The sequence below is a fragment of the Carcharhinus amblyrhynchos genome, chromosome 2, assembly GCF_965287045.1.
Source record: "Carcharhinus amblyrhynchos chromosome 2, sCarAmb.v2.hapA, whole genome shotgun sequence".
NCBI classification, from domain to species: domain Eukaryota; kingdom Metazoa; phylum Chordata; class Chondrichthyes; order Carcharhiniformes; family Carcharhinidae; genus Carcharhinus; species Carcharhinus amblyrhynchos.
The window spans coordinates 136,201,500-136,227,566 of NC_137325.1; the positions used below are offsets into that span (position 1 = coordinate 136,201,500).

Genomic DNA, 26,067 nt, shown 5'->3' on the forward strand with positions numbered 1-26,067 from the left:
ATACAATATCAAGGGTAGGAGTCTTAGCTGTGTTGAAGAGCAGAAGGATCTTGGGGTCCGGGTCCATAGGACTCTTAAATCGGCCTCGCAGGTGGAGGATGTGGTCAAGAAGGTGTATGGTGTACTGGCCTTCATTAATCAAGGGATTGAGTTTAGGAGTCGGGAGGTAATGCTGCAACTTTATAAGACCCTTGTCAGACCCCACTTGGAGTACTGTGCGCAGTTCTGGTCGCCTCACTACAGAAAGGACGTGGAAGCTATTGAAAGGGTACAGAGGAGATTTACAAGGATGTTGCCTGGATTAGGAGGCATGCCTTATGAAGTAGGTTGAGGGAGCTGGGACTCTTCTCCCTGGAGAGACGAAGGTTGAGAGACGACCTGATAGAGGTTTATAAGATGTTGAGAGGAATAGATAGGGTGGATTCTCAGAGGCTATTTCCCAGGGCTGAAATGGTCGCTACGAGAGGACACAGATTTAAGGTGCAGGGAAGCAAGTACAGAGGAGATGTTAGAGGTAAGTTTTTCACTCAGGGTGGTGAGTGAATGGAATTGGCTGCCATCAGTGGTGGTGGAGGTGAACTCGCTGGGGTCTTTTAAAAGACTTCTGGATGAGTATATGGGATCTAATGGGATTGGGGGTTATAGATAGGTCTATGGCTTAGTAGGTATAGAAGTGATCGGCACAACTAGTGGGCCAAAGGGCCTGTTTGTGCTGTAGTGTTCTATGTTCTATATACAACTTCAAAGATACAGACTTTATTCAATGAAATAAATTTTTCCATTATAATGTGGACAGTGTGCTGCAAAAAGATTACAAAGGGACAAAAATGGCTGTCTGACTGTGTGACTCTTTCACAATTTGAATTTTAAATATTTATTATGTATTTATTAGTTACAAGTAAGGCTTACATTAACATTCCAAGAAGTTACTGTGAAATTCCCCTAGTTGCCATACTGCTGCACCTGTTCGGGGAGAACGTGCAGACCCCACACAGATAGTGACCCAAACCAGGAATCAAACTCGGGTCCTAACCACTGTGCTACCATGCCACCCCAAAAGTGACCACTGCGAGTGAGAATACCTGGTTTGTGTATTCAAAAAGTGCCTCACTGCTCCACAAGAAAGAAGGATACATTCCAAATTAAGAAATGTCAACTATATCCATCCTGTGTCCATTAGGGGACATTCCTGATTTGCATGGGGCTTTTTGAAGCATAGAAGTGATTGTCTTAATCCTTCTCAGGATGAGTGGGTTAAAACAATAAACCAAGATGTGAGTCATCAGCCTTAGAACACCACTATATTTAAAATTCAAATTGTGAAAGAGTCACATAGTCAGACAGCCATTTTTGTCCCTTTGTAATCTTTTACGTGCAATCGTGCAGAAAGTAAAGGAAGCAACAGCTGAAAAAGAATAACACCTATGCATTAAAAATACCCAAGGCTATAATATTGTAAGGTCGCCAAGCCTGTTTTTTTTTTTCAAGTCCACCAATATAGCAAACTGACCCACTGGCAACGAGACTACAGGCAACTAACTTGGTGACCTGCAGAAAGTCCATCTCTTGGGAAAAAAATCCTGAAATTGACTTCAACTGTTGAATTCAGAGAACCTATCCTTCAGTTGTGAAAACACCTTCAACAGGCCTGCAATGTGCATTTGCCAGAACAAGGCAATCATGTGAATAATGAACTATCATTTTGCTTACAACCTGTTGAAAGTGCCCAATTCTCTTTAACTGTACTTACCTTAAGTCTGTTTTTGTGTGTGAGTGCCGTAGCATTAGATTTCAGGATGAGTGCGTAAACAAACAATCCCCTCTCTTTATTTAAACCCACAAAAAGCTTGGCAATTCAAAGTATCCACACACGGGTTAAAAAATACACACTCGTCTTCCTCTCTAAAGCTTACTGATTGCGGAGAGTTGGGAAGGGAACACTAATTTCAGCAGTGTTCTCTCATCCTGTGCATAACAATATGAAGAATATGAAAGTAGTGAGGGCGTAGTTTGGATTCATTTCAGGTGTTAGTGGTATGGAACATTATAGTATTGAAACAATACTGAAGACTGGAGTCTGACAAAAGTCTTCAAAATTCTGTAGTTATAAACATGAAATAGTAGAGCAGATGAAGGCATTTGTCCCACCAAGTCCACACCATTTTTTTCAAATCCAGTTAGTCTCACTCTTTCCTATATTGCAATTTTTTTTCTCCAAGTATTTATCCAATTCCCTTTGGAGGCTTTCATTGAACATGTAGCCACCAGTCTATCAGGCAGTAACCACTCGTGCAGAGGCTTTTTCCTCATGTCACTTTGGCTCTTTTGCCAATTAGTTGAAATGTGAATGGCATTAGATTGTTTATTGAAACAGGAACAGAAGGACAGAAACTTCAGTGACTCACACAAAGAATTAAAGGAGAGATTACAAACAACTTCTTTACACTACATAGAAGTTGGAATTCTCTGCCATCAAGCATTGTTAAAACAGAGTGCGTAAATAGTTTCTTGAAATTGAGTATTATTAAAAGACATGAGAGTGGGATTAGACCAGACAGCTTATGATGGAAAAACATCAACAATGCAATGAATCATGGAATGTCACATAGCATATACTTGTTGCTTGACATTTTCCTGCGCTATATTACATTCCATGATTCTAGGCTTTGCAGCATTTGGGTCACTTTTAACTGAGTAACAATCTGTACCAGACTTTGACAAACTAGAGTGTTTTATTCAGAATGAATCACTGGCAATAAGTCAAAAATAATTCTGACTCTAGAAGAACAGCTAATGAATACTGCCAGCTTTTCAAAGCACAGGATTCCACAGCATTTAATGATTTCTGTTAAAATAACACAACTAACATTTTGTTTAGCTGGATTGGATATTGGCCCCATATCAGAGGATCCAACGATAGTTTCCCAGTCAAGTGGAGGCCAAGGTTCCCGACCTTTGACCGAGGAGCAACTGGACAGAATACTTAGCCCCGATCTTGAGAAAATCGTCTCAGATGGTAAGATGTTTTCCTCGACTGTGCCGCCGCCTGACTCCCATCCTGTAGTTATTTTGTGCCACAATGTGGAAAATTTTCTTGACAATTGACTTGAAATTATTTTGTCGTACAGGTACAATTCTAAGTAAGCTGTACAAAATTCCAGGTACTTACTTTCACGTATTAAGCTGTTTAATAAACAATCTACATATTACCCGAGTTGAATTCATACTAACGTTATCAACTCTGTTTTCCAAATAAAGAACTGGAGGGAAAAGAAGTGGAAGATCTATTCACAGCCGTGTTAAGTCCTTCAGCTAACCAGGCACCACCGCCTCCACCATCTTTACCTCCTTTGCCTCCACCTGACCATGGTATGGTGTAACTTTCTTACAATACTGCTACCAATTTCACTGTCCCAATGATCCATGCATTTACTGCTGTTAGCTTGAGTAAAAATGATAATGAAATTGACAGGTTTGTGCTAGTTACCAATTCATTCAGATTTAGTTGTGCTTCAGTCTGCTGTCATTTTTCTTCCTCCACCATCACCCAAAAATGTCATACTAGTAATGCTAGCTAATATATTATTATGCATTAGAAAACTTGAAATACATGCGGCATACAAAAATGGGACTTTATCAATGTTCTTTTACTCCATTCCCATTGATTTATCAAGTGATCATATAGTTGAACTCTTCACACTGACTCTTCGATCTGTAATTTCAAAGGAGCAAATAAGATTCCAATTGTATTTTTTTTTAAATGTTTGAAGTTTAGATTAAGTAATTCAAGCTTGGGTTCCAGTGAGGCATTTGTGAGCCATCAGAATGATCAAAATATGCTTTTACACAGAATTTAGTTTTATGTACCATAGAAACTGGAAGCAGGAATAAACCATTTGGCCCTTCGAGCCTGCTCCGCCATTCATTTTGATCATGGCTGATCATCAAATTTAATATCCTGAACTCACCTTACCCCACATCCCTTGATCCCTATTTACCAAGTGTGAATTCAGCATGGCTTTGTGAGTGGAAAATCATGCCTCACAAATTTGAATTTTTTGAAGGGGTAACCAAGAAGGTAGATGAGGGCAGTGCAGTTGATGTTGTCAACATGGACTTTAGCAAGGCCTTTGACAAGATACTGCATGGTAGGTCGTGCATAAAGTTAAATCTCATGGGATCCAGGGTGAGATATCTAAATGGATACAAAATTGGCTTCTTGACAGAGGCCAGAGGGTGTTTGTAGAAAGTTGTTTTTCAAACTGGAGGCCTGTGACAGCGGTGTGCCTCAGGGATCAGTGCCAGGCCCACTGTTATTTGTCGTTTATAATAACAATTCGGATGAGAATATAGGGGGCTTAGTAAGTTTACAGATGACACCAAGATTGGTGGCATAGTGGACAATGAAGAAAGCTATCTTCAGTTTCAACAGGATCTTGATCAATAGGGCCAGTGGGCTGATGAATGGCAGATGGAGTTTAATTTAGACAAATGCGAGGTGATGCATTTTGGTAGATTGAACCAGGGCAGGACTTACTCAGTTAGTGGTAGGGTGTCGGGGAGAGTTACGGAACAAAGAGATCTAGGGGTACATGTTCATAGCTCCCTGAAAGTGGAGTCACAGGTGGACAGGTTGGTGAAGAAGGCATTCAGCACGCTTGGTTTCATCGGTCAGAAGATTGAATACAGGAGTTGGGACATCTTGTTGAAGTTGTACAAGACATTGGTAAGGCTACATCTGGAATACTGTATGCAATTCTGGTCACCCTATTATATTTGGGATATTATCAAACTAGAAAAAGTGCAGAAAATATTTACTAGAATGCTACCGGGATTTGATGGATTAAGTTATAAGGAGAGGCTGAATAGACTGGGACTTCGTTCTCTGCGGCTGTAGGAGGCTGAGAGGTGACCTTATAGAGGTGTATAAAATAATGAGGGGCATAGACAAGGTTGACAGTCAATATCTTTTCCCAAAGGTAGGGGAGTCTAAATCTAAAGGGCATAGGTTTAAGATGAGAGGGAAGAGATACAAAAGTGTCCAGAGGGGCAGTTTTTTCACACAGAGGGTGGTGAATGTCTGGAACAAACTGCGAGAGGTAGTAGTAGAGGCAGGTACAATTTTATCTTTTAAAAAGCATTTAGACAGTTACATGGGTACGATGGGTAAAAAGGGATTAGTTTAGAGGTTTTAAGAAAAAAGGGCGGCATGGACAAGTTGGGCCGTAGAGCCTGTTTCCATGCTGTAAAACTCTATGACTCTAAGTGAGTAGACACTTCTAAGGAAATGACAGAGTTGACTTAGTCTAATAATTTGGAGATTGAGTCATAGCATAGCCTAATAAAATCCCAAATTAGCACACCTTTTCAGTAAGACCCTCTTATTTCTATGTTCTATACCAATACACATCATTAATAAGAACAGAAGTCTAACATAGTGGTCTAGAACACACCATATCAAAATGTGAACAAAAGTGGAATTACATCAGTGAAAATCCCACCTAATTCAAGGAGAGTAGTTTTAAAATGGGAAGTTTCAATGCAGGTGCACAGGTCCATAAGCAAGACATACATACTTATGTCTAGCTACACATGCTTGGAAAACTCAAGTGTTTGAGAAAACTGCAATGCCTTTACCCCTATGAGAATCAGCATTGTTAAATTGGCCACATATATTCTACTGAATTGGGCAAGTATAACAACAACATTATTGTACTTACTTGGCAATCATTTTATTTATTTATACATTACATCCATTTTGTGAAACTGCCCATTTCAAGAAACGGCCAGTCAAATTGCCCATTTCTTGAAACACCCAATTCATGAAATAGGCATTGGAAAACTTGTCCAATTCTTGAAATGGCCAACTTTTATGAACAAAAGATAAAATTTCATTCACAAATGTATAATATGCTTAATTCTATTGACTGCCCCTTTATGATTCACCCAGTACTATACCCAAACCATTCAAATAAAGCTTATATTCATCAGTGATTACAATACAGCAAAAGCTATGGCCCTGACTGTATTGTCATGACTACCAAGGAAGCAATCCTAGACGTCATGCAAGCCCACGTCGAAATTGGCCATGGTGGTGAAAACAACATTCACAAGAAACTTTCTGAAAAGTATGCAAACATCCCATGATTTCTTATCATTGCTCTTGATAACCATGTCCTTACTGCGAAGAGATACAAGCACAAAAGTTTTCAGGATGTGATAATTATCTCTTGGGCGTTTCTGTCCAGTTTTCCCACATTTGAGGACAGCAATAACCTTTTGTTCAGTACACCAGAAAACAGCACAGCTCTCAAAACAGTTGTCCATCTTTAGCTTTTGCAGGGGTTATGCTAGTTATTAGGATCTCTTTGCTTATATGGTGGTTCTATCAGAGGTGTGAATGCCATTGCAATTTCATCTGGATACAGCAAAAAAGAGATTAACTTGTCACAAATGAACTGTTAAATGTTACTTGCCACAGGAACCTTTGAAAGCAACACCATGTTATTTTCACTTGTAACATGGAATTCAATACCTTCCATCACCTATGCCAAAGTCAAATAGGCAGATGTGAACTGATACTTTTGAAACTTTATACTAAATTTTAAACCTTCCACCAACCACCATTTGCCTTTGTAGACAAACTTGCTTTCCCAGATTTACATTGGTTTAATACATGATAAGCTTCTATTCTGCAACAGGCTTGAGCAACAATTCCATGAATAAGATTTTAAAACTCATTCATATAACTGGTAATTTCATGAAATAAGCAGTCAAATGACCTATTTCATGATCCATACAATGAGTTTGCTCAGTTCATGAAATGGACAGTTTACAAATTGAATGTAACATATAGATATACATACACACATGCAGAAAACTTACCACTTATATTTACTTATTTATTCATGAGATGTGAGCGCTGCTGGTAAAGGCAGCACTTTCCCTTACTGCCCTTGAGTACATGGTAGAACATAGAACATTACAGTGCAGTACAGGTCCTTCGGCCCTCGATGTTGCGCCCGACCAGCGGAACCAGTCTAATGACCCTCAACCTAAACTATTCCAGTGTTATCCATATGCCTATCCACTGGCCATTTGAACGCCCTTAAAGTTGGCGATTCCACAACTGCTGCAAGCAGGGCATTCCACGCCCTTACTGCCCTTTGAGTAAAGAACCTACCTCTGACATCCATCCTATAATTAGCACCCCTTAATTTAAAGCTATGTCCCCTCGTGTTAGCCATCACCATCCGAGGAAAAAGGCTCTTACTATCCACCCTATCTAACCCTCTGATCATCTTGTATGCCTCAAGTAGGTGGTGAGCCGCCGCCTTGAGTTTCTGCAATCTTTGTGCCACTTTTCTAAATAGAGTGCTTTCTGCTTCAGCTGCCCTAAGCAAAAGCATTGACTACCAAACATTTCTACACAAAGAATAGTAAGTGCATTTCAATAATTGACCATGAAGCACTTTGGAATATTCTAAGAACTTAAAAGGTGCAAGTGCCAAAGAATTGTAAATCTCTCGTCCACCATCCCCATTCCCCAACACTGCCAAATTTTGCCTGCATAACAACAATGACTGCTTTGCCAAAAAATTGTTTGTGAAGTACTTTCGAGATTTGAGGACATCTCACTGTGTAAATCCATGAATTATAGTTTAACTGTCAGTAACTATTACTTTGCTGTCATTAAGGAGATGGTGGGTTTACCAGGATGTCAGCAATGAATGGAGTAATTGGGCCTCATCTACAGCAACAAACATCATTAGCACCAGGAGGTGGACGATGTCTCACCAGCAGTTATGCTTCTATCCCTCAGTCACCATTCCCTGATGGCAGCAGGTGAGTATGCAGCATTATTACCCACTGGATGCCTTATTGCAAATGTATTTTAACATGACAAAAAGAATAGCAAATTTAACCTAGGGGCATGCTTTTTAAATTGTGTGAAATGGATTGTTCTATTCCTTTCAAAAATAGATATTTTGATAAGGAAATCTTTTTTTGTTTTGTGAAAATTCGTCTTATGAAGTAACTGTTTCTCCATGTAATTATAGAATTACTATCTGTTCAACAGCTACTTCACAACTTGGCAATTCTGACCATGTGCAAACATGCCAAAATAAATAAGATAAAGTTTCCCCTGTTTTGTTTTAATCCAGTGCACAACAAACCTAGATTGGTCAGGGTCTGGTTTACACCTCAGCAATCTGCACATTGAGAGTTCCCAATCTCTCAGTGTCAAAGGCAATTTATGTTCATTGTAGGGGAGAGGAATATATGGGAGAACCGATCCACGTCAAAAGTGGACACCGATTGCGGACATTGTTAACTATAATGAAAATAGATATAAGCTTGAAAGGCCAAGGACCATGCTGACCATGTTTTCATGCTGTAAACCTTTATGACTCTCTGACCAAGAGCTGGAAAGTGGGATTAGGCTGGAGAGCTCTCTTTTTGGTCAGCATAGGCACGTGGCCTCCTCCTGTGCTTTAAATTGTTTGCATGTCATTTAGATTGTATCTATGCCATAAGCATAGACAAGGGTGGAGGAGGAAAAGCACATTGTTAAGATGGAGGCATGGGCTCGTTGGGCAGAAGGTCCTGTTTCCTGTGCTGTGTTGTTCTTTGTTCTTATGTGAAACTTGCAGTGAAACAGGAAAGCTTTCTAATGAAGGATTTAATTTTCATTGAACTAACAAATATGTTGCATATTATGCATTCTAAATTTATTTTCTATTATTTAAGTATGTGTATCTAGCAATCGCAACTATAATTGGATGATTTGGCAGTACTTTTAACTACACATATTTGAATTGGATCAATTTAACAGAGACAAGAATCATACCTTTAGTCAAGTTGTTAATGAGCCTCCTAATCCATGGGTTCCCTCTGCTCCTGCTGTGGAGACTGAAGGAGACACACTAAACTACACACAACGGAGTACTCTGAAATGGGAGAAAGAAGAAGCTCTGGGAGAGATGGCAACAGTTGCCCCTGTTCTGTACACGAACACAAACTTCCCCAAACTGAAAGAAGATTTTCCCGGTAATTTCACACAGATTATATTTCTGGAAACATAAGTATGTTCTCTTAAATGAAAGTCTTTACAATGCTGTGTTTTATTTTAATTATCCTAATTACACATGGCATGAAATAAGTTAAATATTTATATTTTGATTTGTTTACAAATATATTAACCTAAAAACAGCTGTCTCTTAGTCACATCATAGTGCTTGAAGTTCAAAATTTGCACTTGATTTATTTACAGAAAACATGTTTCGAAATGTTACAAAGTATTGCGGCCTGATCCAATCTTCTGATAGATAACTATGTGAATTTAAGTGACATTGAGGGCAGTGCACGTCTTTTAACTCATTCTCTAAGAGTTAGGATGTAGTGATTTAAGGCAGATACAGATCAGAATATTCATTAATTTAGTACAATAATATCCAACGTGTTTATCAAAATGTAATGATGTGTGCTGATGTCTTCACAGCATCTCTGGTTAGTGTGAAAACTGCTAAGCCAATGTTTGCACTGCACCAGATTACTGCACAGATTTTTCTCTTGAAATTTGGCAGTATTGATTCTGTAAACTGAATCGCAAGTGTCTCCACTGTAATGAAAATAACCCTTTTTAAAAATAGCAGCAGCTTGACTCAAGAGCCATACCATTTGGCTGTTTGTATGATAAATTTACTGCTCATTCCAGGCTGGAGAAAGTTTTTGAATTGCTTAGCAAAAAATAAGGTCTAATACATATATGTTCAAAAATATCTTAACTATTCTTCTGAATTTTTAATTTTAAGGTATTCCATCTTGTACAATTTTGGAAAATTTGTCAATTATTTTCAAGAGCACTATTTTAAGCTTCAGTATGCATGTGCGTATTCATGGATCTCTCCCTGTGCAAACACAAATAGTTCTGCAGTATTGTAATCTGATTGTGAGATATAGCTTTGACAAGTGCCTATTTCCACTGAACCTCCAAGCTGTAAACACCTGGTCTCTAATTCAGGTCTGGTATTGACAGTAACTCAAATATAGTATCAATAGTTGTTAAACTGGTCCATTTCGATGAACAGATAAGTGAGTGCTCCCGAGCGGATCTATTTAACTGTCTGGTATGATATTGATTGCACAGTTCAGGAAGGTACTACCGTCATCAGGGTGGTAGCAAGGGATGATATTGGAGCCAAGGAGCAGAACGTGGAATCATTGTGGGTAGAGATTAGGAACAGCAAAGGGAGGAAGACGCTGGTGGGTGTCGTCTATAGGCCCCCGAATAATGATCTGGAGGTGGGGCGGGCTGTTAACGCGCAAATAAGTGCGGCGTGTAGGAATGGGACAGCCGTAGTTATGGGGGATTTCAATCTGCATATTGATTGGTCGACCCACGTTGGACGTGGTGGTTGAGGAAGAACTTCTTCACTCAAAGGGTGGTGAATCTCTGGAATTCTCTACCCGTTGAAGTGGTGGAGGCTACCTTGTTAAATATTTTTAAGACGCGGGTTGATGGGTTTTTGCTAAGAGAGGGGATTAAGGGTTATGGGGAGAGGGCGGGAATGTGGAACTGAGCCAAGACAGATCAGCCATGATCTTATTGAATGGCGGGGCAGGCTCGAAGGGCTAGTTGGCCTACTCCTGCTCCTATTTCTTATGTTCTTATCAGCCTGTGTTGAGTTAGGCTGTTCCTGGGAGAGGAGGATTCGGCATGTTTTCCTAACTTTAACGTTAACCTTTTGCGATTATTTTCTTTCCATTGGTTAGACAGATGGCAACAATCTGTCAGTATTTGCCTTATTGTAACTTTTCATAGACTTGATGGCCTCTATCAATTGTCTGGGCTTACCTTGTTCAGACTAAGTCTGCGCTCTTTTATCCAATCTTATCAATGAATCCATGCAGCCAGAGTGAAAACTCTTGTTTATGCTGCTGCCTCTTGCGGCAACTCCAGAAGCATATTTTTCAATCTTACATAAGTCAGTTGCATGAGATTGTATTTTTTTTTCCATTTTGCTCAAAGATATATGGTAGGCAGTACAGCAGCTAATCTACCATCTGTACTTGCATTGTGCTGCTTCCAAAGTAGTGCTGATGCACAACCAAACTCCAGATCAGGTTTTATTTCAGACTGAGCAGTTCAGAATGCAGAATTCAGCTTTTGCTTGTGATCTGAGGTCAGACTTCATCAGGTGTTGGATCACCAGTTGCCAGTGTGAATGAGATTCTGCAGCCAGTTCAAGCCATGGCAGTGTTTTATTAAGATGGAGACTCAACTGGAGCTGACGATAGGTTTTATGGCTTTTATATTGCTTATTGCATGCAAGCTCATATTTCAGGAAATCACTGAGTACTTACAGTCCACAAATCAGATGCTATATCTATTTGTCATTCAGATTGGACTACCAGAGTGAAGCAAATAGCTAAACTGTGGAGGAAGGCAAGTTCTCAAGAGAGAGCCCCTTATGTGGTAAGCATTATTTTCTGGACATGATTTTGTCTGCTGAATGTTGTGATTCTTAAATTAAAACCTAATGACTTGTTTAAATGTGTTATTTGATTAATAGTTATAACACATTGGGACCTCAACTTTTAAGTTTCTCAAGTCTGATGAGATTAATGCGAGCAAAGCCCTTTTTTTATTGCAATAATTTTACTACAGCATATAATTGCAATTTTCGAGTGCTTGCAATGCAGATGGAGAGGTTAAGATGCAGACCGTGGGCCGAAGCCAGTTTCCTGGTCTAGATTTTGAGTTCAGTAGTCACTATTTGGGAAACCTCTATATCAGTGGAATTATGTTTTAAAAATGTAGCTGAAGCAAAAGCTTGCATGTTCCCAAGTCTGAAAATTGAATGTCACCAAGAAATTTCCAAAATTGCAAAAACACAAAATTCAGTGAACTTTCTTGTCACCAGCAATGATGGTATATCACCATCATTGCTGAAGTTTAACATGGGTAGTGTAAAAAATGGTTGAAGTTGTATTACTGAGGACATTTGGGTCTTATGGTGCTCCATAGCATAAATCTGGTATTGTTTATATTTGTTGCTAAGGAAGAAATTTACCATAGCAACCATAATGCCAGGCAAAATTATTTAAATGTCAGACGGACTCTTTGCTCTCATTTATCATCACTTCCATCATGAAAGCTGACATCTTGGTGTTATCAGCTTTATTGTCTGACAAAAAGCTTTGAGTGCTTCATCTCCCTTTTCCTTGGCCTTTGTGAGATCCTTGACAATAGGTGCTTGTGCATAAATTTAATGGGAATCAGTAGCATAGTGGTACTGTCATTGGACTAGTAATCCAGTCCATTTTTCCTTGCCTGTAACACCTACATTTCTTGACAGAACCTGATACATCTGATATATCTCCAAAGAAGGATTATATTTTGCATGTGTCAGTGATATTGCTCACATCCATTTCATCAAAATAATCCTCTGAGGACATGGGTTCACATCCCACCATGGCAACTTGTGAAATTTAATTTAAATAAAAGATAGTCTCAGTAATGGTGACCATAAAACAATCATTGATGGTCATAAAATCCCATCTGGTTCACTAATCTCCTATAGGGAAGGAAATCTGTCATCCTCACCTGATCTGTCTTACATGGCACTCTAGACCCATAATAATGCAGTTGACTCTTAACTGTCCCCTGAAATGGCGGAACGAGCCACTCGGACCGATTTGGGATGGGCAGCAAATACTGACCTCGCCTGCAAACCAACATTTCTTGACAGAACTTGATACAAGTGATATGTTTCCAAGGAGGGATCATATTTTGCATGCGACATTGACATTCCTCACATCTACTTCAACACACCCCCTTCTTGTTTTGTCCATGTCAATCTGAGGCCACCTTGACATTCTGTGACTTGCCAAACTTGGCAATTTCATGTGCATTTCATACTGTGACAGTATCCATCTTTGTACAGCTCACTTCATCATCATCATGTGTGGCCCTTGGCTCATGGTAGTCTCTCCATGTCTCAGTGCTCGCTCTTTGGAAGATTTAGTGATACAATCTCTTTCCCCAAATTCATTTTTCAAAAATATTCCACTTTGTTTTCAAGTATGTGTATTCTGCTTTCATCATTACCTCTGGTACAAAATACCATGTCGTAACAGGCCTCTGTTTATTTTTTTTTAAATAGTAAGGGAATCATTTTGTTTAGCTGGGAAGAAATAACATGCAGTCAGGATTAAATTAATGGCCTTATGGTCATAATTATAGCTGCACAGTGCAGAAAAAGCCCTTTGGCTCATTGAGTCTGCACCAACAATAACTGTCACTAAAGTCGTGCTAATTCCTTTTTCCTGCACTTGTCCCTTATCCTTGAACGTTATAGTGTTTCAAGTGCTCATCCAAATACTTTTTAAAGGTTGTAAGGTTTCCAACTTCCACTACCTGTCTCCGAGGGTGTGAACTTCTTGAAACAGAAAGTGCTTGTCTTTTTTTTAAATCAGGTGACCTACTAACAAGCTTGCATTCTCAGATGTTAAGAGCTTTATTTTCTTGTGATTTTGTTACTGGGTAATATCTAAAGTAACATAGGAAATGCTAGTTTTTTGTGCCTTGGTAAGGTGGCACAGTAGTTAACAGTACAGCCTCACAATGCCAGAAATCCAGCTTCAATTCCTGGCTTGGGTCACTGTCTGTGCAGAGTTTGCTCATTCTCCCCGGGTCTGCATGGGTTTCCTCTGGGCGCTCCAGTTCCCTTCCACAGCCCAAAAGACTCGCCAGTTAGGTGCATTGGCCATGCTAAATTCTCCCTCAGTGTACCCGAACAGACGCCAGAGTGTAGCAACTGGAGATTTTCACAGTAACTTCATTGCAGTGTTAATGTAAGCCTACTTGTGACATTAATAAAATAAATAACAGTTGATAAAATTCACCATACAAAAGAGTATACTTTTCATTTGCAAACTTAAAATTAATTGAAATACAATTTTCAGCAAAAAGCAAGAGACAATCGTGCAGCCCTCCGTATAAACAAGGTTCAAATGACCAGTGAGACTTTGAGAAGACAGCAGCAAGAATGCATCGATTCTGTGTCTCGCCCTGACATTGATTTGCCATTTAAGGATCAAATGAAGCAAAAGGAATCAGAACATGAACAGGAATGGAAGCTTAGACAGGTAATCAGATTCATATGTGTTACCATTGATAATTTTCATATAACATACCATTTTCCTAGTCATTGTGTACACTTTGTGACCTAAATGTGCACAGAAAATCAATGCACATTGGGAACATTATTTTAGTTCAAAAAATAACATTAACCAAATTTAGATTGTCTGTGATGGCAGTAGTTAACTTGAGATTAATTTTTCAAATTTAATCTCAATTTCAAAGGTGGAAGGGTATGTTCATGGGGAGGTGAAAAAGACCTATAAGACACTTGCCTTTATCAATTGAGGCACAGATTACAAAGGCAGGGTGGTCATGTTGGAGTTGTGAAGAACTTTGATGAGCCCACAGCTAGAGTACTATACGCAGTTCTCGTCGACATATTATAGGAAGGACGTGATTGCACTGAAAGGGGTGCAGAGGTGATTCACCAGGATGTTGCCTGGGATGGAACACTTAAGTTTTGAAAAGAGGTTGGATGGGCTTGTTGTTTTCATTAGAGCAGAAAAGACTGAGGGATGACCTGATCAAGGTATACAAAATTGAGTGACATGCGCTGTGTGATAAGAAGCAGCTGTGTCCCCCTTAGTCAGTCAGGAGGAGATATAGGTTAAAGGTGAGGGGCAGGAGATTTAGGGGGATGTGAGGAAAAACCTTTTGATCCAGAGGGTAGTGACGGTCTGGAATGCGCTGCCTGGGAGGGTGATAGAGGTGAGTACCTTTTAAGAAGTACCTAAATGAGTACTTGGCACGCCATAACATTCAAAGTTATAGGCCCAAGTGCTGGCAGACGGGATTAGGTGGGTGTTTCTCGTGTTTCGGTGCAGACTTGATGAATGATGTGGTTCTAATTTCTGAATTTGACATATTTTAAGTTTGATCTAGACTAGGGTGAAATACATTGGGCCATAACTTCCTCAGAGTGGTAGTCAACATCGGATTGCCACTCCGTGCCCAATTAGTTACGTGGAATTTCTTCCCTGTCTGTCTCTCCTGACTCGGGCTGGGCAAGGTCCAGGCAATGCAGCAGTCTTCAGAGCCCAGCATCAATGTGCAGGAGAGTCAAATTGAAGAAGGGCATGCCCGTTTTTTTGCAGCACGAACTACCATAAACTAGGTAAGGTAGACAGCCAACAAGCCATTTAATTTGTAATCTTGAAAATGGATCCATCTTTTCCAAAGAAACTCCCAGTTTTTAAAGAGAAAAATGTCCCACCTCCTCTGACCATGTTAGACATTACACTATAATGTTTTTATAGGGAGAAAGGAGGAAAGTGGAACTGATCCACTTCAGATCAGCCATGATCTTATTGAATGGCGGGTGGGCTCGAAGGGCTAGATGGCCTACTCCTGCTCCTATTTCTTATGTTCTTATGGAACAGAGGGGACAGTGTAAATGTGTTGGGAAGGGAATGTGAAATGAGCAGCATTTGAAATAGAACATTTACTGTTCCTCCCAAGAATCTGAAATGCTATATTTCATTATAGGTTCTGTATCAATTAAATTGTATGGGAAAGAAGGGATTTGAGAAGGAAACCATCCTGTCTGCTCTTCTACTCTGTTTAAAAAATTATTTTGAAATTATTTTGTGTTATTTGTTAAATATGTGGTCTTACATTTCTGCAAATCAGATTTCGTCTCTAGTGTATACTACCAAACCATCTATGCTCTCCTGAAGTTCCTTGCCCACTTCACAGTTTGTTCAACTCATTCATTTTGTGTTACTTTCCATATTGTGGCTTTATACTCTGTATAAAGTCATGTGTGTATGTGCATTCTAATAATAAATTTGACACATTGGGAGCACTGGTGTGATGTCTGTTCATTATGAAACTGGTACTGTATCCTAAAGGTTTTGGTAATGGACAAGCAGCAGAGGGGATCTGAGTTCAGATCCCACTGTTGCAGGTTATGCAGTCTGAACTCAATATATCTGATAAGTTATGAGACCGCTCTAGGACAGCCAAAGTTACTAATTCATCATTTAAAAAAAAACAACTGATTCGTGTTGACCTGCCTTCAAGGCCATTGACTTAGATTGGTCTCACCACCCAGTCCACTCCAATTAGCCTTCACATGCCAGGGTGGGGTTGGAGACCCAACTCTCACCTGGTTTGCCCAGCCCATCGAGGGGTTTACCAGAATTTGGCCATCACAAGAAGCAGTGGCAACATGGGAAAACTTTTCTATGAAGCGAGAGCTTAGGATTTGGAATGCATTTCCTGAAAGAATGGTGGAGACGGATTCAATTTAAGACATTTGGTTAATTACCTGAAGCAGAAAGATTTGCAGGACTACGGTGAAAAGGCAGGTGAGTGGGACTAGGTGAATTGCTCTTGCAAAGAACTGGCACAAACACAACAGGCTGAATGGCCTCCTTCTGTGCTGTTATAGAACATAGAACATTACAGCGCAGAACAGGCCCTTCGGCCCACGATGTTGCGCCGACCAGTTACAAAAACAATGACCCACTAGCCTATACCAATCCCTTTTCGTCCATAAACCTATCCAGAGATCTCTTAAACGCCCCCAAACTAGACGCATCTACAACTGCAGCAGGCAGGGCATTCCAATCCCTCACCACCCGCTGGGTAAAGAACCTACCCCTGACATCCGTCCTGTAGCTACCCCCCCTTAATTTAAAGTCATGCCCCCTCGTGCTAGCTTTCTCCATCCGAGGAAAAAGGCTATCACTATCCACCCTATCTAAACCCCTAATCATCTTATATGTTTCAATAAGATCCCCTCTTAGCCGCCTTCTTCCCAACGAAAACAACCCTAGATCCCTCAGTCTCTCCTCATAGGACCTCCCCACCATACCAGGCAACATCCTAGTAAACCTCCTCTGCACCCTCTCCAACGCCTCCACATCCTTCTTGTAATGCGGGGACCAGAACTGCACACAGTACTCCAAGTGCGGCCGCACTAGAGTAGTGTACAGTTGCAACATTACACTGCGACTCCTAAATTCAATCCCCCTACCAATAAACGCCAAGACACCGTACGCCTTCTTGACAACCTTATCTACTTGATTCCCAACTTTCAGGGATCTATGTACACACACACCTAGATCCCTCTGTTCATCCACACTATTCAAAGTCCTCCCGTTAGCCCTATACTCGACACATCTGTTGCTCCTACCAAAGTGAATTACCTCACACTTCTCCGCATTAAATTCCATCCGCCACCTCTCGGCCCAGCTCTGCAACCTATCTAAGTCTCCCTGCAGACTATGACACCCTTCCTCACAATCTACCACACCTCCAACTTTGGTGTCATCAGCAAATTTACTAATCCACCCAACTATACCCTCATCCAGATCATTAATAAAAATTAATAAAAATTATCATTCTAAGATTTTATATTTTCTATGACCTTTGCAACTTAAAAATGAGTTTGTGACATAGGGCCAGGAGGGCAAGGTGTGGGAGCAACTGGGAACAATTGGAATACATTTATATTGATGGATATATGAGCTGGAATTTTCTGACCATTCACACCCAGCTGCCGCTGGAAGCAAGGCCAGAGAATTTGGCGCTTGGCCAAATCTCCATCCACTGTAGTGAAAATGGAGAATCCTGCTGGTGTGAATGGTTGAAAAATTCCAGCTGTGGAGTCTGTCATGTTTTTGTTAGCATGCTAATAAATAAAGTCAGAGAAATAATTATATTTATTGATAATATTGATGATGAGTATCTGAGGGTAGAATTATAACAATAGTGTGCGTTTTGTAGCACCTTTAGCATAAAGAAACACCCAAAGTGCTTCACAGAGACTTGATTGAATAAAATTAATATTTTGCAAATGGTGGCAGTAAAACTTTGTTGAAATGGATTTTGAGGAGGAGAGGTGGAAAGACTGAAGAAAAGTCATATTAATACATTGCCTTTCAGCAGAATCTATTCTGTGGGCAGGATATTAGGTCTAAAATGTAACTTTTTTGATAAGACCTATCAAAAGACCTTTGTTATATGATCTATTTACCATATAGATGTAAAAAGGTGCCTGGGAAGTTATTTATTGCACTTATGCACGTGTAGCGTCTCAAGTTGCCAAGCTGTAAAAACCTCCATGAAGTGTATCGGAGTTTACACTGGATTGATTTCTTGATATGTGGTCATTGACACTCGCACTTTTTTAATTGTATCAGACAAAACAATATTTTGATTGCTATAGCAGTAGGGAAGTTTTTTAATGCAATATTAAGGAGTTTGTTAAAATGGAAACTGAAGCAATGTATGGTCATCCGGGTTACATAAATCTGATCTTTTTACCTTTTGTCTTATATCAAAACAGCAAATGCGTCAGAAGAGTAAACAGCAAGCCAAGATCGAAGCTACACAGAAATTAGAACAGGTGAAACATGAGCAGCAGCAACAGCAACAACAGTTTGGGTCTCAGCAGTCGTCTGCAGGGGAGGATTCCAACAGTCCTAAAACAGGTGAACAGGACAGTGGACACTTGTCTCCTCTACACTTGCCCAAAGAAGGGTTTACAAGGCCTCAGGTTCCTGGCACTTCGGTGCCGACATCGTCTGATGATGTTTTTCTAAGACCTCAAGCTCCTCCACCTACCCCAACCAGGATACCAGTACAGGATCCATTCGCACAGCCCCAGACTTCACAACCACAGTCACCACAGTTTTCTCCAGCTGTTAATGTATCAAGACCATCATCTCCTTGGGATCCATATGCTAAAATGGTAGGAACACCAAGACCACCACCTGTTGTTAGAAGAAATTCAGTGTCTTCTTTAGATTCTTGTGCTGTTTCTCAAAGTGTAACGAGGCCATCCCCGGCTACTGAACAGATCGAGAGAAATAGGCCTACATTAGCTGATGAGTCTTTTGGGTCACCATCATCAGTTGGCAATGATCCTTATGCAAAAGCACCCGATACGCCTCGACCCTCTATGACAATATCAACAGATCATTTTTCAAAACCAGTAGGATTGCCAAGACCACCTATGACTCCTGATCCATCAGGGAATATGCCAGTAAATGCAAATGATCCCTTCACTAAACCTGCACTTAGGCCTGAAATGTTTCCTAGACATCAGGTCCCACATAATCGAATGGGACCTCTTGATCTATATTCAAGGTCTCAACCTGTACCTAGTCCAACGGGTGTTGAAAGTGGAAGTGGACCCTTGTTTAAGACACCAATGCCACCAATTCAGTCACCTCAAGATCCTTATGCATCTATGCCTTTAACCCCAAGACGTACTCCAGTTGATCCATATGAAAGAACTGTGTTGACCTCCAGACCTATGGATAACTTTCCACAAAGCCCAGTACAGTCTCAGTCCCAGGCAATCGAGCCTTATGCACAGCAACCACATACACCTCGCCCTGTGAATGAGCCATTTTCGCACAGTCAGAGAATTTCCCGGCAGGCCCAGAATGACATGTTTGTTCAACAAGGGCCAATGTCAAGACGCTCACCTCAGGACCCTTATTCCCAGCCTCCTGGAACCCCTCGACCTACAGTTGATCCTTATTCCCAGCCTCCTGGGACCCCTCGACCTACAGTTGATCCTTATTCCCAGCCTCCTGGGACCCCTCGACCTGCAGTTGACCCTTATTCCCAGCCTCCTGGGACCCCTCGACCTGCAGTCGACCCTTATTCCCAGCCTCCAGGGACCCCTCGACCTGCAGTTGACCCTTATTCCCAGCCTCCAGGGACCCCTCGACCTGCAGTCGACCCTTATTCCCAGCCTCCAGGGACCCCTCGACCTGCAGTCGACCCTTATTCCCAGCCTCCAGGGACCCCTCGACCTGCAGTTGACCCTTATTCCCAGCCTCCAGGGACCCCTCGACCTGCAGTTGACCCTTATTCCCAGCCTCCAGGGACTCCTCGACCTGCAGTTGACCCTTATTCCCAGCCTCCAGGGACCCCTCGACCTGCAGTTGACCCTTATTCCCAGCCTCCTGGGACCCCTCGACCTGTAGTTGATCAATATGCACAACAGCCACTTACTTCAAGACCATCTCCACAACAAGCAGATCCATATTCCCAGCCGCCTGGCACACCAAGGCCTGTAACTGGAAATCGTTTTGTACAACCATCAGTTAATCAGCGATATTCAGATCCATACGCACATCCTCCTGCAACCCCAAGACCAGTTGTCTCTGATCCCTTTGCACAGCCTCCTCAGTCTCCACGCCCAGTTATTTCAGACCGGCAAACGTTGACGAGACCAGGTCTGTTGGCAAATCAGGATCTATTTGTGCAACCACCTCACAACAGAGTTCCAAATCTCAAAGATACATTTGTGCGACCAGCTGACGTGCGTTGTCGAGCTCCTCAGAGTTCCAGACAAGCTGGAATGTCAGATGATGCTTTTTCGCCCCATGCAGTGAGGCCAGCTGCAGACACATTTGGACACATGGGACATGACATGTATGATCAACCACCAAGGACCCCGAGACCTCAAACTAATGACACATTTGCACCAGGGAGACTTAATCATGATATTAATGACCAACAAGGACCTGCATCAGATGCCACAAATTTCAGCAGCTCCACAGGATCGCCCATGAATTCACAAGTGCAGCAATTTCATACCCTACCTGCAGCACTAGACCAAGGCCAATCTGTGCTGACATCTGAAGCACAGAATAACATAAGCACAGGTCATATGGACACAGAAGAAAAGCAAAAACAGGTAAATCTGATTGCATACTTTGAACAAGTTTTAATAATTTGTGGCTAATTGGTAAAGATTATACATGAGTCAAAGTGCAGCTATAAATACTTGCTCCAGTCAAAATGCAGGCTGCAAATTAAAATGTGAGAAAATCGGAGTAAGATTATTTTGCATCTTAATTTCACTTGATGGTTGGCCTTTTGAAGCCACGCTAGATTATCGTAGAAAATACAATGGTGCGGGACTAGGAAAAGGCATCATATCTCTTAAAACCTATTGCTACATCATTTTTCTTTCAGAAATAACTATGTATTTTGTATTCACACTTGTGCAAAGCCAGCTATTTTTGCAGAAAGCTTTACTAGAAACCGAGAGTCCTTAATTATATGATGTTGTCTCATTCATAGCAGGAAGTCTGCTACCAAAGCAATTCAGATCAGCACCTTTTACAAGAACCGTCTGAGGACAATGCCATTAAACAATGAGATTAATAACTGGCCAGGAAGTAAGAGAATTCAACAATGGAATTGGTACTACAAAGACTATAACCAGAGAATTCCTGTAATTTGGTCATCAATATTTCTTGATGCAGTGTGATACTAAGTATTTAGACCACCAGATTTGATTAGGATACTAACATTTTAGGTTAATGATCTTCAGTCAGAACAGTTCTAATGGAAGGTGTTAACCTGAAACATTGGTTCTGTAGCTTCCTCAGAGTGGTGACCTCCATCAGATTGTCAATCTGAATGAATTTACCCTTGCTGAAATTGCACAGCTTCTGTCTCAGTCAACCTTCATCACTCAGGCTGGGTGAGACAGAAGCTGCAAAGCATCAGAGTGGAGTAATTGGGACCCAGAGAGGTAAGTCAGTAGTAAAACAACAGGAAAGGGTGGGGTCAGAGTGCATTGGAGGGTGGGGGGACGTTCAGGCCAGTTTGGAACTGAGCGTGCAATGGCAGATCCCCTAGAGTGGGAAGTTTTGGGGGGGCAGTGGTCATAATTGCACAGGTGGCCCATACAAGATTTGGTCTGGGTGTTAAGTTTTTTTTTACCCCTTCTAACCCTTTTAGGGTGAAATTGGCAGAACCATCCAAAGTTAGTGATTTAAATCACTTCAGTCACATGGTTCCCACCCCTTGTCCAGAGAAATCTGGCACCTTTGGGCAATTGCCGGGTGAATCTTTACTTGGGAACTTCCTAAAGGGATTCCTCACTGAACTATTGGGATACCACCCAAATGTGATGATGGGGAACCAAGAAGTTATGGACCTGTCTTTCTCTTTCCCCAGGTGCAACCAAACATGCTAAACATGCCCTGCATTTTCTGTTTTATTTAAGCTTTCCAAAATTTGTAGTACGTTAATTTTGCATTAGAAAAATGTGACTTGGCTGTCAATCTCAAGCAAAGCCGGAATTGACGGTTTTGATAGCATGTTGGTCAGAGACAGAACCACTATTGTGACTGTATTTAGTGTTCTGTATAAATCTGAAAAGGCCTTCGTAACACTAGTAGCGAAAATGGGGAAGAATTCTTTCTCTGGATGAATAATTGGAATGTTGTAGTCTGTGCTCGGGGAGTTAAATGCAAAGTTAACCAGCACTTGGTTAAACCAAGATTATTGGAAGAATCTTTATAAATTGAGAGTTTCTTACATAGCTTAACATTCCAGTATGATTTCCCATTGTCTTTCTGTACTTGCCGAAACCACCAGGTTCGTAGTTCTTAAATAAATGTCCTTGTCTTTGATAGCCTTCAATAAAAAAGAAACTAACACAAATTTAATATTTGGGAAATGAAAATTGCATAATTCAAATCTGGATTATGAATGGGTTTAGCTATTTGATTTTGAACATGATGGTAAATCAATTCATTGAGTTTTTCCATGAGCCATTTGTGTTCATTTCTAGTAAACTCTATAGGTTTGTACTTTAAAACATTCAGCTATTGGGGAACAATCAAACATACCTAAAGTAAGATCTATTAGTTGATGTATCCATAGTAAAACTGCATGTAAATGTGGATTTTTAAAATTTGTTTAGAGGCGGAGATTACGGGAACTGATTCTTCGACAGCAGGAACAGAAGAATGCGGTCCGTCAAGAGAAAGGCCTGCAAGAGCAAGCAATGACATCTGCAGCAACACCACTTAGGCACTGGCCACAGGACGATTTAAAACGTCAAAATGAACTGTTTGGCAGACCACCTCCTCCTTACCCTGGTATCGTGAGACTCCCTCGTGTTTCTCCACCTGGCCAAAGATTTTCAGGCCTTTTCGCAAATGAACCGCGTGGTCGTTTTATAACCGATGGTCAATTTAACAGACCACAATTTTCTGGAGATGTTACAAGGATGGTCATGAGACCCCAAGGCCCAAGGTAAATTGTTTTCCATTAATGTTAAACCTTCAATCAAATGATCTTTATCTTTGTCTGGCATGTTAAATTTATCGAAAGACTTTGAAGATGGCAGCTGATGACTATAGACAACTTTAAAAAGTGTTTGGAGTAAATGTGGACTTTTGAAAATGCCTTACTTGACTTGAACTGTTACAAAGATTAGTCTTGACGCTACATATTTTGTCCCATGTTATGAACATTGATACAGTTAGAAAAATGTCAAGCCACAGAGCAAAATGCTTTTAGATAAGTGCCTATCCTTCTGTGTGTCACAATAGTGGCATTTTATTAGAAACTCTTGCTGTTCTACGCATATGCACAGAGACAAACTGTAACTCACCCGATATTATTCTAGGCTCTTGGCTTAATTGATTTACTAAATACTTCTTCCTTCTAGGAACACGTTTGCAGGAAGTGGGCAGCGACCGTTTGCAAATCAGGAACACTTCCTTGGACAACATCAGATACAGGGCCATGCCCCCAACCTTCCACAGCAACTAAGGAGATCATTGTCTGTGGACTTTAGCAGGTCTTTAAATATCCCACAGGTCAACAATGGAGTAATTATCCCTCAACATTTTCCTCCTCGGGGTATGCAAATGCAGCAGCACAATATCTTGGGTCAACCATTCATAGAACTACGGCATAGGATACCAGAAAATAGGCCACGACCTCCTTTTGCATCAATGGTGCCTTCTGCTAGTGGTTTAGATCCAGCTAGCCAGCAACAAAGACCTGGAGGGACCGTACCAGGGCAGGGTACTTTCTCTCCAAGTCAAGGACCAAAGCCATTGGACTCTCTGTCAAATCAACAGCAAGGCATACATAACCAAATGGAAAATTGTAACAATTTAGATCAACTTAATCAGCACCAGCAGATGCATATAAACCATCCAGCCATGCCCCTTTCCCGTTCTCTGAGTAATCCACCTGCCAGTGAGGCTTTTTCATCAACAGTCTCCTTGTCTGCTCGTGCATCCACGCAAGGCGACAGCATCATAGAAAAACTTGATTCTGATGAGCCTTCAGTGAAAGATCTTGATGTTAAAGACCTTGATGGAGTGCGAGACCTAGAAGTTAAAGACTTGGATGATGAAGATTTGGAAAACTTAAATTTGGACCCAGTGGATGGGAAAGTTGATCCTGACCTAGATAACTTAGACAACATAGAAACAAATGACCCACATCTGGATGATCTGTTAAAATCAGGGGAGTTTGACCTCATTGCTTATACCGACCCTGAGCTTGATCTGGGTGACAAAAAAGACATGTTTAATGAAGAATTGGAGCTTAATGATCCGATAGATGATAAATTGGATGAACAGAGCAAGACTGAAAAAGAAACAAAGTGTGGCCAGGTAGGCGAAGTAGACGAACCAGCTGATCGCTGCCTTGAGAAAAAAGAAACTACAAAACCAAGTGAAGGAATGATTGGAAGTAGTCCTAAAGATTCAAAGAACTCCGTAAAATCTGAATCTGGTACCAATGATGGTAGTCAGGATGCTCCTTATAGTGTGGGTACAGCTGAGACCGATACAAAGGATACAGTAACAGATAGTACACCCCCTTCTAACACTTGCATTGGCGGAGAACCGGAAATGGCAAAGAAAGAGGAAAGAGTTGACTGTAACCAAGAAACTAAAGGGACTAGCCCAGGTTTCAGTGATTCTCAATCTTCCACCCAAGCATCTGTTTCTATAGGAAGCAATTCATGCAATCTAACTGGCTCTACGCCAGTCCTTTCAAGTTTGTTAACTGAGAAGCCAACCAGTTCTGGACTCGCATCATTGGGTTCACCGACCCAGATTGTGCCGTCACCTCAATCACATACGAATATTGGTATCCCCCAATCTCCTAATGTGGCCATTTCCCCAGGGCAAATGCCCGAGAATGCAATAAATCAAAATTTGCAGATAGGCCAAAGATTAAACCGTAGTTTTTCACAAGGCCCTTCAGCAAATCAGACCTTTTTCCAAGTGCAGCCACCTAACCAGAATTACACAGCAGGGCAACAACCAAATCAAAATGTGGTTATCACAAATCAACCAGGTCCCAGTAACGTGTCCAACACACAACAAATGATACTTCCTCAGACAATGGGTCTTCAGGCTCAGCGCGAGCGACCCCTCCTTTTGGAAGAACAACCCCTCCTTTTACAGGACCTTTTGGAACAGGAAAGGCAGGAGCAGCAACAACAGCGACAAATGCAGGCTATGATACGTCATCGGTCCACTGATTCCTTCTTTCCTAATATTGGTATGTTGACCTTGACTCTCTTATTTGTAATGATCAAAGCTGGAAATTAATGCCATGACCGATAGATTTAATATTGCATCGGTGTTTTGAAAGTATAAATAGCGATCTGATACCTATTTTGCTGCTTTGTCTCAGTGTGAGGGAGCAAAACTTTGCTTATCAGATATTTATGTTAGGTGAGCACCATTTTCCCACTAGTTTTCTTTGTGCATGCAGTTAAATTGCTTTCATGTTTTTTTGTTACATTGTCATTTGTAAATATAGCAAATTTTTTAAATCAAGATTATAGTGAAAATCCAAAGAGATTAAGTCATGAATCGGTGCAAAAATAATCAGAAGGTCCAATAAAATGCTGGCCTTTATACCTAGAGGAACCAAAGAAGGTAGAAGTCATGCTTGGGCTGTAAAAATCTTTGATTAGACCAGACCTAGAGTAGAGTCATAGAGGTTTAAAGCATGGAAACAGGCCCTTCAACCCAACTTGGCCATGCTGCCACTTTTTTTGTTAAATCCTGAAACTAGTCCCAGTTGCCTATATTTGACCCATATCCCTCTATGCCCATTTTATCCATGTAAATGCTTTTTAAAAGACAAAGTTGTACCCCCTCTACTACTAC

The 26,067-nt window shown here is 40.9% G+C and overlaps 1 protein-coding gene across 7 annotated transcripts in view; it reads left to right on the top strand.

Annotated features, from left to right (window-relative positions):
* The window catches only part of kmt2ca (lysine (K)-specific methyltransferase 2Ca), a 491,907-nt gene that overhangs the window by 409,385 nt on the left and 56,455 nt on the right, over positions 1–26,067 (top strand). For all 7 annotated transcript variants that reach the window (XR_013889503.1, XM_080213017.1, XM_080213041.1 and 4 more), the window contains 10 exons: positions 2,879–3,016; positions 3,129–3,161; positions 3,259–3,369; positions 7,698–7,845; positions 8,837–9,051; positions 11,406–11,479; positions 13,972–14,154; positions 18,444–20,813; positions 22,839–23,173; positions 23,592–25,450. Coding sequence is in view for 6 of the 7 variants with exons in the window: in XM_080213017.1 (XP_080069143.1) it covers positions 2,879–3,016; positions 3,129–3,161; positions 3,259–3,369; positions 7,698–7,845; positions 8,837–9,051; positions 11,406–11,479; positions 13,972–14,154; positions 18,444–20,813; positions 22,839–23,173; positions 23,592–25,450 (5,466 nt within the window). In the remaining variant the exon portion in view is untranslated. The remainder of the gene's footprint in view (positions 1–2,878; positions 3,017–3,128; positions 3,162–3,258; positions 3,370–7,697; positions 7,846–8,836; positions 9,052–11,405; positions 11,480–13,971; positions 14,155–18,443; positions 20,814–22,838; positions 23,174–23,591; positions 25,451–26,067) is intronic.